The 14,310-nt window shown below is 31.9% G+C and overlaps 1 protein-coding gene across 1 annotated transcript; it reads left to right on the forward strand.

Moving 5' to 3' along the window:
- Positions 1-2,122: 2,122 nt before the first annotated feature.
- On the forward strand, positions 2,123-13,978 carry LOTGIDRAFT_231148 (hypothetical protein). The gene is made up of 11 exons (XM_009052124.1): positions 2,123-2,136; positions 5,123-5,544; positions 5,846-5,882; positions 6,033-6,116; positions 6,353-6,702; positions 9,900-10,205; positions 10,497-10,533; positions 10,905-10,988; positions 11,225-11,574; positions 12,138-12,278; positions 13,069-13,978. Exons 2-10 carry the CDS (start codon positions 5,269-5,271, stop codon positions 12,189-12,191), a joined length of 1,578 nt encoding a protein of 525 aa, XP_009050372.1. The 5' UTR covers positions 2,123-2,136; positions 5,123-5,268; the 3' UTR covers positions 12,192-12,278; positions 13,069-13,978.
- Positions 13,979-14,310: the final 332 nt, after the last annotated feature.

Here is a 14,310-nt window from a genome sequence, read left to right on the forward strand (position 1 = left end):
TTGGCGATATTTCGATGAACGAATTCTAAGCTATAGGGTCTGATTTCGAAAATTGTGGGTTTTTTTATCAGATACACCAGAATTCGGGAGGTTTGATGAAATCAAGTATTAAGGGTTTTTTTTTTTTATTCCAGACCGTCAAACTTTAATAATTTCGTACTGCTTGCGACATATGTAATACAAATGGTCAAAATTTAAAGAGAGAAACCACCACACCACTGAAGATTTTTTGGAATTGCCAGAAATAAATGATAATAATAAAAAGATGACATACATTTCAAAACGTAATGCCCAACCATATCCTCAGTCTCTATTGTTTTATCTGAAGATGCCCACTCTACCATATCTTCCATTATTTGTTCTGCGACTTATGAAAATAAAGGAAACAGTCAAGAAGACGTGAAGTTTTGAATTCCTTTTACAAATAACGTATTATTTCCTATGGAATATCAATGTCATAGCATCAGGTCGGAAATAAAAGGCGCCAATTCGTTAGGATAATACATGGAGATTCCTATTCAGGCGTTGCAAATTCATTAGCATACGAAAACGTGCGGAAATTGATAAATATACACTCGCAATGAGTTCGTTTTTCCTTCACTTTTTGTTGTCGTTGGATACACTTTTTTTGGGAATTCAAAATAAAACGTCTTTAGAGCCATATGAATTGAATAAAATCATTACACAGTTATCGGAATTTGGCTGACCAGTGATTGATATCCAATATGGGGGTCTGGCCATTTTTCAGAAGGTCTTTGAATGAATGTTTTGGGGCCACCAATCTAACCAACTTAATTTCATTGCTATAGTTTTTAGGACCTGACCAGTGAAAGACTTGTCTAATTTTACACAGTCCACAGTGAGGGGGTTGGCAGATTTGTGGACGAAATTGGAAGACTCCACAGTGCCATTCACAGGAGTTTGAAATATAGCAAAAATTTAAAAAATAATGTCATTTTCAAGCCAAACTCTGTTACTAGCCAGTCAAAGACGAAACATAGTCATTTTTTCACGTCCACAGCGATGGGGGAAATATTTTTGATTGAATTAGCAGTAACCCAACCCGTTTGTGCCTTCAGCACATGTTCCAGTATTTTGGTGGTATTTTCATGCCTAATAGTCTTACTGGTCAGTTAAAGACGAAGCCTGTAGGTATGACCAAAAAAAAATCCATCTAAGTCAATCTGACAATATTAGGCATAATATGGATAGAAATAATTTAATTCCTGTAGTCCCTAAGAACTGACCAGTGACTCATATCCAAATCGCAGTCGGTGATGGGGTAGGGGATATTTTGGTGGAATTGGCAGAAACCAAATCCCATTGTGTCTGTGCAAAATCGCAAAAAGCTCTAATATAATGGCATTTTCATGCCTGTGTTACTGGCTATCAAAGACAAAGCTTCTGCATGGCCAATTTCTCCCCGAAATTCTCCCATGGAATTATGAATGGAAGTATTTCCAGTGAGGTTAAAAGATGCTCGCGTATATTGATAAATTTCCGTTATCACAATTTATTGATCATAACAATCGTAATCATTCCGAAAAATTAGGGTATCCTAGTGGCCATAGAAGGAAAGACGAATTTATTACGCCCACATAATATTTACCGTATGCAAATATACGTCAAAATTCCATATAAGGTATCTGTTCGCTAATGACAGTGTCTCTAATGCAGAGTGACTAATACAGAATACGTAATACAGAGTGACTAATGCAGAATACGTAATACAGAGTGACTAATGCAGAATACGTAATACAGAGTGACTAATGCAGAATGCCTAATTCAAAGTGTTAAATACTAGCTGCATTTGTGTGGCATTTCACAGTAGTTAATCAAATCTAAAAAGACTATTACCACTTTTCACAAGAGTTTACATATACATTTTGCATTTGTACACATAGGCATAGGTACTTGCATTTTGTAATGACTACATTGGTATTTGAATGCTTCGACTTTACAGTTTTGACAACGTTATATCTCCATACTACTTTCAATATTTCGTCACCAAGAAACACTTGTGTTCATATGTGGGCACGTGGACGCTTACAAAAGACATTCATCATTGCGAAATAGCCCAGAATGCACTATGTATTAAATAGATTAAAACATTTTGGGATGTGTCATATCTCCCAGGTGAGTGTATTTTAGACAGCTTACTACAAATATGGAAAGATGTAAAATAATACTGACGATAGCATTCGAACAAGTTGTCTGAAGTCTCAATTTTTCAATCAACTACAGTTGACTTTAAGGCATATGAAAATATATTTGTGAGTTTTTTTCGCAGAACACTATTCAAAAGAACCTAGTCTGAACGTAGATGGCAAGTGTAGTAAACTGTAGAAAATGATAAAACGAAACCTGCATTTTAATCAGATTAAAATCATGTCATTTTAGCCGATTAATACAGATAATAAAACTGTGATGTGATTAGTTTCTATTTAAATATATAAATAGATACTTATCTCATTGACTGATTTAAAGTAGGTTTTTAAAACTGAACTGCTTAACAATGCTTTACCAAGTTGCTTTCTCTGCCTCTGCCAATCAGCACCAATACTGCAGAATAAACAACCAGTAAGACAAATAGGGGACTATACATTAACACAAAATGGGAACTCTTATTAATACTCTTACCGAAAAGCTAGTATTTAAAAAGCTTGGAAGACATCGTAACATTCAATGCTTTTCAAATATATCAGTTCAGAGATGATGCCGGTTTATAGAGTATATATAAGTGGTTTTAAGAGTGGTTTATATGGGAAGGGTCATAAAAATATTAGATCATATTCCGTACAATTTTGTAGGCCAAACTTCTAATAACGATGCATAATGATGCAAGACTATACAATGTTGTTTGATGTTACCTGACAAGAACACCCAATGGTAAATTATGTTTCTGACGATAAGCTCGAAGATGTTTAAAATCTATATGAATTGGATTCGTTCCCTCCGCTTGTTTCACTTTTAACAAATCTGTCAACGAAAACAAAAATATCATTTTGTTGCTTAAAAATCCAAATTGGTAAATAGGACCGATTTTCCGATATCTTTCCATCAAGGTCTCGTGTGCTTTGCCTCCGAAAACTCGCAAAAATTCAAAAAGTCCACCAATTAAAGGCAATCCTCTAGGACTTGGTATCCGACGTTGGTACGCAATTCTCCACAAGATATACACACATCCCGCAGTTAACAACACAGATGAGATGAAGTATAGATTCATTTCAATGCTTTTACGATTGAATTAAATGACTTGATTGAAATTTTGTCAAAAATTTAGGTGAAACATAGCTTAAGTCCACATATTGAAACCCGTTGAGAGCAGTATACACGTCCAAACACAACTTCCATCTTTTTAAAGCCAACTGAACACAGCGATTCCAAATCTGCTATTTTTAAAAAATGAAGATCACTAAGAACCACCCTTTATGTGGGTAAATGAATGTTATATCAGATAAATTAATATATAAATTTTTAATATTCGTATGGCCAAGAGGGTAAATACGGGCTGTGTGTAGATTATATAATCCAAGATTACATGTAGTATCCAATTGTCGATGTTGATTAGTTCATTACGGAGCGACAAGTGCAAATATATTACAATAAGGAGAGGAATTTATGTAAGGCTTTCAATCTTTTAAAAACGAAATGCATAAAATAATTCTCTTATGTGGTTTGTATATATTATTTGTATATGTCACAGGACATTGGGTGAAAGGAAATGATAAAAACCCAATTTTTGGAGTTACTATTTCCTAGGCCTTACCATAAGAGCATAATTACAATACTGCTTTGTTACAAATGACATGTAGACATTGATATGATTAGATGGTGTATAAGATTTAGATTAACCGAAGACTGAAAGACTGAAGGTGGTCGTGTATTTACAACATATAGGTCAGCGCATTGTGCAAAAGCACACGTAATATGGTATTTACTATTTCCAGAAAGAGGATTTTCTTTACCATACCATGCCATATGATGTTCTCATGAGGAAGGAAATGTCCCAAAATATGACTGTAAATTAATTATACTATCAACTAATGGAAATTCAGAAAGAATGGATATTGAAATATCGATAGCTATGTAGACTCTCCGGAAGTGATAAACTAGTCTATTCCTTTAGTGACATCAATTGTTCTGAAATGGTGTATATTCTCTCTCTTCAAAGCACACTGACAGCCAAATTTATTGTTTTGACAAAAAAAACTCAAATAAAGTTTATAGTTCAATATAATCACAACAATGACAATTTTGAACTAGTCAAATTTAAAGTAGAGTACAACCAGTTATCAACATCCCCTGATCTTCTTTTAAAAATAATTCTACCTCCTGTAAATATCTCAGATATCTTGATCTGTCAAACAAAACTAACAAAATTATCTCCCCTCAACTCAACATTAAGTAACCTTAATTACGCGACCGAACTATCAAGATGGTAAAGGCTTCAATAAAAATGTATTTTTTCTTCATTTAAGGACTTCATGCGAATAGGTTCATTTGTAAAGTAGATCGAATAACACATTGTTGAGCGACCAATTAGAATATGTACGTCATTCTCTGTTTGTATCAATCCCCTTTAAAATAGAACGCGGACGCCCACGTCCTTCCGTTCTGCTGCCAGGGAGACAGAAGTTGGTGAACTTATAGATCGAAGTCAGTCATGTTTCTTTTAGATATTGCCTTTGACGAGCAAATGCCACCATCGTGCATGATAAAACCTGGAGTTTGATTCTCGTCTGATATAGATGAAACTGATACATACATGTATATATATAAATATCAATTGTTTTCACAGAGACGTCGAAATAATTTGCTGGTTGTCAAAATCAGTTACTTAGCACAATAGATCACAGAGCTTTAATAAGCTCCTATAACTGCCACTGTAGGCGTATATTACCTTACCTACCATTTAAGATATATTCTATACGATATGTCACATATATATCTATATACGAACATGTTTATTGGAAACAGGTTTTGAAGGTTTTGAAAAATGATTCCAAAAAATACTTGTTGTATCGATGGGTATTGATGTTTATATAGTTATTTGATTGATAAAAGGACGTTGATCTGATTTGGGATCAAACGATATTTTTACCAAAATTGTTTTTTTTAGTAACTGGAAGAAGACATGTTTAGATCTGATGTAAGGATTGGTCCCAGTGGTAGGCTTTATGTTCCATTAGATACATCAAATAAAGACCGGTACAGACATCTTGAAGACAACCACAGTCCTCATTATTCCACTCTTTCCAAAAGACAATGAAACACAATGAAAAGTATGAACGTTGGGCTGTATATATCTCTGTATTCATAAGTATAGCATCGATCACAAGTTCTGGTTTCCTTCTCTATTTGTTTTCATCAACAAAGGCTAAACTTGCTGACGTTTTCTGTGTACCATGTGATAAACTAAACTTTTCTACATTCCCAAATGAAACTGAAAAAAAATATAAAATGTTAGATAAGGATTACGAAAATGGCGAGAAAGTTTGTTGTGGTTCGACAACACAATCAACCGAAGCTTTGTTGGATTTGGTGAGTAATTGATTTATCTTTATTATCATTAAAGATGAAGATACATAAGAAATCATGATGAGATGATTACTAGTCAAAATTTATAAAATGTATGTATATTTTAGTATCGAATATAATTTGAACCAAAAACTTTGTTTTTGAAATCTGTAAAATTAATGTTTTCTCAATTGCCAAATGTCAATTATTAAGCGTTACTTTATTTAGATCAAAGGAATCTGGTGCATTTTCCATTATAAATAGCACCTATTTTAAATTTGAAATAACGAGACCTATTTCATTGTTTCGACATTTTTTTGTCTAGATATCTGACAGAAAACTGAGAGAATCCAAAATACAAGGTATGCTATTGATTTTCTAGTATTAAAGGACAACAGTTCGCAATTCACATTTTAGTAAAAAAAACACTTTGCGTTCCACACGCACAGGTTCATATTTAGATCAATAATGTTACTATTGGAAAAAATAAGTAAGTTTGGTTTTGTTTTCAGAGAGAAATGATGAAATACGAGATGGTTATATTAAAGGCAGCCAAATAAGTGCACATATTTTAATGAGTGGTTATGACGATAAATGTAAGTCGATCCTGTCAAGATGTCCTCCAATTAAAACCTTCAAAATTATTTTATAGAATAAAGAATAAGGCACAAATCATATTGTTAATATCTTTATATTATTAGTAAATATTGTGATATTAACTCGGTGTCTCATAGGCACTCAATCAATGGCTGAGCATTGTACGTTATTCAATTGACATTGAATAAATTTAAACTTGTGGTTTTATCATATTTATTACAGTTTTTTCTTACAGTACAAGAGAAACGTCCCGCCGAGCTTTTGAAAGACCGGAAATTGAGTCATTTCAATGGAGTAAATATAACACATGATCGTATTAATATCCGTACTAAAGGAAAGTATTTCCTCTACTGTCAGCTGTATTTTAAGGTTATATTAGGAACCAATCTAGACAAACAAGAAGGCATTTTATCTTATCAAATCAGGCGATACAATTCCAAGTTGCCCAATTATTACACAGAGAAGCTGTTAGAGAGCAAGTTTACTGTTCAATTTAAAGATGGTAAAATAGATGATAATGATAATAAGACAGACTTTCTGTCCGGTATATTTAATTTTGAAGCTGGTGATCAGTTATATGTAATGGTAACTAATACATCATTTATTTCTTGTATACCACGGCATAATTTTATTGGTTTATTTTTAATTGCATGATAGTGTAAAATTACTCCTTTATAGAACAGTAGAATATGATATCCACAATGATGATTTTAATTTTGTTCTCCAAAGATCTATTCCGGCAATCGCTTTCAAGTATTCTATTATTGCCTGAAATTAGATAATTCTAAAGAAATGATGAAATCAAAATACCGGATGTTTTGAAATAAGAGTCCCACCCCCTCCTTTAACTCGCGTAAAATACTTTTGATTTTTTTCTTTTACATATGATTCATTCTTGATAATAACCAAGTCACCAAGTTTCACCAAGAATGGAGTTTTCGAGCTAAAAATTGTATGCATTTCGAAGAACAAGGGCATTTAATCATTTAAAATAGCAGAATTGTACCTTCTGTTTACAAGGTAAAAATTGAAATATAAACGAAAATCTGACGTTCAGTTCAAGACAGAAAACACATTATTACTGTTATTACCCCTTTATGTATTAACTCTGTTGATCTACCTATTATTCTTGTTTATAAGTTGTTTTATGTTTTATTCTCTCAGTATTTTATCTGAAGACGAAACGTGTAGTTTGTGTTCAAAAGTTATGTGTTTAATAATTTTATTAAAAAAGTGCTTATTCCATAATATTACCTTGTATTTGTGACATTATCGGAAAAAGTCTTAATAGTGGATATTACAATTACAGACAATCACCATATCTCCATACAGATAATATAACAGATCACATGACGCCATTTTGTTAATGCTATGCCTTTGCTTTCATTGGGAAGACTTAAATTATCTCATAGGTAGACACTTTTAAGCAGTTTAAAATGTAAAGTTTTAATAGATTTCCTTACGTTCGTGTTGTCAGTGCACAAACTATTTGCCATTCCACAGTCATGTTTTTGGTCTGTAAATCATAAATCATATAAAGATTCGGACAAGGACATACAGAGGTATATAATATAAATCTATGGTATAATATGATTTTTATATGACTGTAATATCAGCTTATAATTCAATATAATCACAACAATGAAAGTTTTAAACTAGTCAAATTGAAAGTAGGCCACAACCAGTTGAGCTGTGACTGCTCTCAAAAAGGCTATTTTTAAAATAATTCTATCTCCTATAAATATCTCAGTAAGCAAATTAAAGTTCAGACATCAAATTCCAATTCTATACGTAAAAACCCCTATAAGTTTAGGAGAAGGATGATATCTAAATTAATACGGCTATATTAGTAAGCCAATCCTGAAACCGAAACCGATAAACAAGCAGGAAATATTCTTTGTACATCCTTCTCTAACAACAAATGGATATATAAGGTAGGATTTGAAATAACGATACATTCTACGATACAATGTATGTAGTATGTTTTTGTGTACGATATAAAATATTATTATCTTTATTATGACCGTAGTAAGTCAACATGGAAAATGTCGCGCCAATTCAAACTGTATGATCCTCGAAACACATAAGCAATTATGTCGTCCAATTATATTAACCTATATAAATATTACCACTGATACTTTACTTAAACATTAATGATGATTTAAATATAATGGCAATTCGCAGTTTTTTCGTTACATGAAACAAAGACCTAATATTAAAACTAGCTCTCACAAGTGTTCATAAATGTATTTATGTGTAGGCCTATTACACAGAGCTTATTCGAGTTTTCACTTCACTTTCACCAAGAAATATACAATCATGAATAGGCAACAAGGAAGTTATTTTAAACTACCTACATGAATGTGTATACACTCTAGGTTATATAACTATATTGCATCAGTTGATGGGAGGAACACTTTGTTTTATTTTAAGCTGTGATCCAGGCTGACTTATGACATGAAAAGGTCGTTTATATCCTAATCATTATCTAAATATATCAAGACTTTGCACGTTAAAGATCCTTTGCCAGTTGGAAATTGAAAAAGAGCAGGCTTATGCCGCTGTCCTGGCGAAGTTTCCCTCAATGCACCCTGCATGGCGTTGTCAGTCTTCATAAGCCCACGTGGTGCAGAAAAGTCGGACGTAAAACTCCATTCATTTCATTTCAAAATATCAAAAAACCCAGATCAAATGAAGGGAAGAAACTACAACTGTTGTCATGAGACAAATAAAACTAACAAAATTATCTCCGCTCGACTCAATATTACGTAACCTTAATTACGCGACCGAACTATCAAGATGGTAAAGGCTTCAATAAAAATGTATTTTATTCTTCATTTAAGGACTTCATGCGGACAGGTTCATCTGTAAAGTAGATCGAAAAGCACGTTGTTGAGCGACCAATTAGAATCTGTAAGTCATTCTCTTTCTGTATCCATCCCCTTTAAAATAGAACGCTGTCGCCCACGTCCTTCTGCCAGAAAGGCAGGAGTTGGTGAACTTCTAAATAGAAGTCGGCCATGTTCCGATGAAAGTTCTTTTAGATATTGCCCTTGATGAGACAATGTCACCGTCGTGCATGATAAAACCTGGAGTTTGATTTTCGTCTGATATAGATGAAACTGATACATATATATATAAATATCAATTGATTTCCAAGAGACGTCGAAATAATTTGCTGGTTGTCAAAATCAGTTTCTTAGCACAATAAATCACAGAGCTTTAATAAGCTCCTATAACTGCCACTGTAGGCGTATATTACCTTACCTACCATTTAAAGAGTTTTATGAAAATGAAAATGCTACTACCTCTATGAATAGAAAGTAGAGGTGTTCTAATGACTTGGAGAAATACCAGTTTGTCTCAAATGTTCAAAATTACTTCATAATTAGCTAAATTAGAAGAGAATTGCCAGCAAAATTCCACTGAGTGACCGATCAAGAAAGGTCAAAAAGTCTTTTTTTGTTTATCCAGAACGTACATACATGGAGATACTGGTTAAAACTCTTAATTATATGCAATAATAACATAATGATATGATTAAGAATACATGAAATTCATTACAAACACCAACAAATCAAATATTTTGCTTAATTTGACACTAAAAAATAAGGAAACCCACCTTTAAGATATGTCACATATATATCTATATCTGGTCATTGTTGTATCGAAGGGTATTGATGTTTATACAGTTATTTGATTGATTAAAGATGACTGATCTAATTTGTGATCTAACGATATTTTTTAATAAAATTCAAACAATTTCAATTTTTATTTTTTAGTATCTTGAAGAAGAGATGTCTAGAACTGATAAATCAATTAGAGACAAGTACAGGCGCCGTACTGTATATCTCTCTGTATTCATTAGTATAGCATCGATCACAAGTTCTGGTTTCCTTCTCTATCTGTTTTCATCAACAAAGGCTAAACTTGCTGACGTTTTCTGTGTACCATGTGATAAACTAAAATGTTCTACATTCCCAAATGAAACTGAAAAAAAATGTAAAATGTTAGATAAGGATTACGAAAATGGCGAGAAAGTTTGTTGTGGTTCGACAACACAATCAACCGAAGCTTTGTTGGATTTGGTGAGTAATTGATTTATCTTTATTATCATTAAAGATGAAGATACATAAGAAATTATGATGATTACTAGTCAATATAAAATGTATGTATTTTTAGTACCGAAAATAATTTATACCAAAAACTTTGTTTTTGAAATCTGTAAATTTAATGTTTTCTCAATTGCAAAATGTCAATTATTAAGCGTTACTTTATTTAGATCAAAGGAATCTGGTGCATTTTCCATTATAAATAGCACCTATTTTAAATTTGAAATAACGAGACCTATTTCATTGTTTCGACATTTTTTTATCTAGATATCTGAAAGAAAACTGAGAGAATCCAAAATACAAGGTATGCTATTGATTTTCTAGTATTAAAGGACAACAGTTCGCAATTCACATTTTAGTAAAAAAACACTTTGTGTTCCACACGCACAGGTTCATATTTAGATCAATAATGTTACTATTGGAAAAAATAAGTAAATTTGGTTATATTTTCACTTTCATTTCAATTCTCGTCTTACGATAATTCTGAGAAAGATGTATTATTGAGAATAAAATGTCTAGGAAAGATGTACATGCTATATTCGTTATGGTTGATCAGTCAAATATTTATAAAGATCAGTCAGACATCTAGAATAATAGATGGTTTTATCGTTTATAATACCATTCTACATATATCAAAATATTGAAAACAGAAAGTGAATCTGTTTTAATTTTCAGATAGAAATGATGAAATACGAGATGGTTATATTAAAGGCAGCCAAATAAGTGCACATATTTTAATGAGTGGTTATGACGATAAATGTAAGTCGATCCTGTCAAGATGTCCTCCAATTAAAACCTTCAAAATTATTTTATAGAATAAAGAATAAGGCACAAATCACATTGTTAATATCTTTATATTATTAGTAAATATTGTGATATTAACTCGGTGTCTCATAGTCACTCAATCAATGGCTGAGCATTGTACGTTATTCAATTGACATTGAATAAATTTAAACTTGTGGTTTTATCATATTTATTACAGTTTTTTCTTACAGTACAAGAGAAACGTCCCGTCGAGCTTTTGAAAGACCGGAAATTGAGTCATTTCAATGGAGTAAATATAACACATGATCGTATTAATATCCGTACTAAAGGAAAGTATTTCCTCTACTGTCAGCTGTATTTTAAGGTTATATTAGGAACCAATCTAGACAAACAAGAAGGCATTTTATCTTATCAAATCAGGCGATACAATTCCAAGTTGCCCAATTATTACACAGAGAAGCTGTTAGAGAGCAAGTTTACTGTTCAATTTAAAGATGGTAAAATAGATGATAATGATAATAAGACAGACTTTCTGTCCGGTATATTTAATTTTGAAGCTGGTGATCAGTTATATGTAATGGTAACTAATACATCATTTATTTCTCGTATACCACGGCATAATTTTATTGGTTTATTTTTACTTGGATAGTGTAACATTACTCCATTTAAAGAGACAGATGCAACATTTTTGGGGGTTGATTTGAGTCTTGAATATATGTAAATAGTCTCTAGTATTACCAGTAATGTACGAAAAATATCTATGTACGACTTTTAACTTTCAAACGCAGATAAATCTGGATGCACATGAATTAGAAGGCTCAAATTTCAACGGTGATCTGTAAACACTACTACTGATGATTAGCTTGGCGAAAAAATTCACGTTTCTGAGGTATGATTGGGCAAAAAAATGGCGCATCTGTCCTTTTAAAACAATAGAATTGACTCGGACCAAATTTGTCACTGTTAATTTAAAGGTTAACAAAATCAACAATCAAAGAAAAAATCATTTCACATTTATTTTGATTTTGCTTATTAGGAATAAGGTTCATTCACTAGCGCCTTAAATCAATTATTATGAAATATCTGTTTTTCGTACACATTAGTATACTATCCACAATGACGATTTTAATTTTGTTCTCTAAGGATGAATCTCAGCATTGGCTTTCAAGTATTCTATTATTGCCTGAAATTAGATAATTCTAAAGAAACGATGAAATCAAAATACCGGGTAACCTCCCTTCAACAGCCTGGGCTAAAATAGATATTGACATTGATTCAGAACAGGTATTTATGTAATATTTGAGTATTTAATATTTGAGTATTTGATATTTAAGTATTTAATATTTAAGTATTTATTATTTGAGTATTTAATATTTAAGTATTTAATATTGTGTGTGGCCTCAATCTGTCTGTACCACAGCCTGCATTCTAGAAGGTATGACTTCAGCAAATAGCAAAAAAGTCATAATCAGATTCCCTAAGCCCTCACGAATAACACATTTTAAATATCTCAGAGAAAAAAAATACTATGAAGTACAGTGAGCAATGACGATATATCAAGTATCTACAACCTACAAAGAGAGGCTGCCGAACTTTGGAGTTTGATACTAATCAATTTTTTGCTACTAACTCTTTTGATGACCTCAAAAACTTGAAATTTTTAAACTTCTTTGAGTCTTTGTTCATCAGTGGTCTTAACTGCTGTCATAACTATTCAAATGAATCCCTCTGTAATCCAATATATCCATAAAACTAAGAAATAATTCATTAAACTACGTAATTTTGAAATTCGCTTAGAAGCGTTTTTCAATCATTTTTTAGTTAAATGGATATATTGTGTTATGTAGAGGTTCTATTCTTTAGCCACCAAGTGATAAATTTATACTCTTGTTGACCAAGTTTGAGACTTAAATGTCATGTCCATTCTAAGTGGTAGTATATATAAATTTTACGATTATATATAAATAAATCTTTCTATAACTGTGCCTTTTTCCAATTTAATATAGAACGCGTTTCGAAAAAAAGAGCAATAACTCGCATTAAATGTTTTCGATCGTTTCTTTATTTTCGATAGGGTTTCATTGCACCAAGTTTCGTCTGGAGTGTGTTCGAGCTAAAAGTCGAAGAACAAGAACAATAGTTCACGTTAGGATTGTTGTGATATTAAAACATTGTAGTAAGTTTCGTCAAAATCCTTCAAGAATTGAGACTTGATGTGTTTCCAAGCTAACGGTTTTATACATTTCGAAGAACAGGGCAGATGAATCATATCAAATTGTAGATAGTTTTTGTCAAAATCTGTCAAGAATTGTACCTTCTACACTGTTTACGAGGGAAATTCTATGAAAATATGTTCAAATTAAAACAGAAAACATATTATCAGAAATAGTCTTATAGTAGTAGATATTATAATTACAGACAATCACCACCTCTCAATACAGATAATACTAGCATAAGCTTTCATTTAATTGTAGACTACCTTGCGCCTGTTTTTAATTCAGAAAAGAGATAAGGATATCTAAAACGGACGGATATTGAAGGTGTTCCTTTATAAACTACTCAGATAAGTGTGACTTCACATCACTTTATTACTGTAATAAAGCATATTTTCCAATTAGTGACGTCACCAAACACTTAGTTTTAGTGGAATTGCAGGAACCACAGACGTTTGGCTGAAAATTAGAACGGTGAAAATGATGCTATACATAAATTTTTAGTACCTCTTAATAATTCTTTTAAGAAATTAAAGAAGAGACTATGATTGTGTAGTACAAGGAATTGAAAGATAATCAAAATATGTTAGGATTGTCATAATTATATCACTTGTTATATCTTGTAATTTACTACCATTTCTGTATTGTTCTATTTTCTGTGATACACCTTTAAGTAAAAATTAGATTTTATATGATTTTGTATATACAAACAATACAACTTTTGTAATACATTTGTACTTATTAACAGCAATGAAATATATATATATATGTTTTTTAATGTTTTATAATCGAAGATGTTAGCTTCAAAGTGTTAATGGAGTATTAAAGGATAATATTAAATTCAGCGTTGTCAGCCAAATTTCTGAAGATCATTCTAACCCGCAATTCATCTTCAATTCAACAAAAACAGTCGTCACCTCGATAGTTATTGGCTATGTCATCCATGATATCTGGACATGAGAATTCTGCCTTTTTTTCTGGGATAGAATCAATTTATAGTATCTGGTAGTAAAAAATAGTAACTGAAACTGTGCAAAGGGACTCATATGGTGTTCAATGTTACTCCCTAGTTGCTGAATTGTCCGTGTTTATATTTGAAATCA

The sequence above is a fragment of the Lottia gigantea genome (assembly GCF_000327385.1).
Source record: "Lottia gigantea unplaced genomic scaffold LOTGIsca_18, whole genome shotgun sequence".
In the NCBI taxonomy this organism is placed as follows: domain Eukaryota; kingdom Metazoa; phylum Mollusca; class Gastropoda; family Lottiidae; genus Lottia; species Lottia gigantea.

What these genes read in the sequence shown, in the direction of transcription:
- LOTGIDRAFT_231148 (XM_009052124.1), top strand. Translation starts at nt 5,269, where the DNA reads ATGAAACACAATGAAAAGTATGAACGTTGGGCTGTATATATCTCTGTA. An exon ending in GAGTGGTTATGACGATAAAT is followed by an intron (nt 10,989 to 11,224) that starts GTAAGTCGATCC and finishes TTTTTCTTACAG; the next exon opens with TACAAGAGAAACGTCCCGTC. An exon ending in GTGATCAGTTATATGTAATG is followed by an intron (nt 11,575 to 12,137) that starts GTAACTAATACA and finishes TTGTTCTCTAAG; the next exon opens with GATGAATCTCAGCATTGGCT.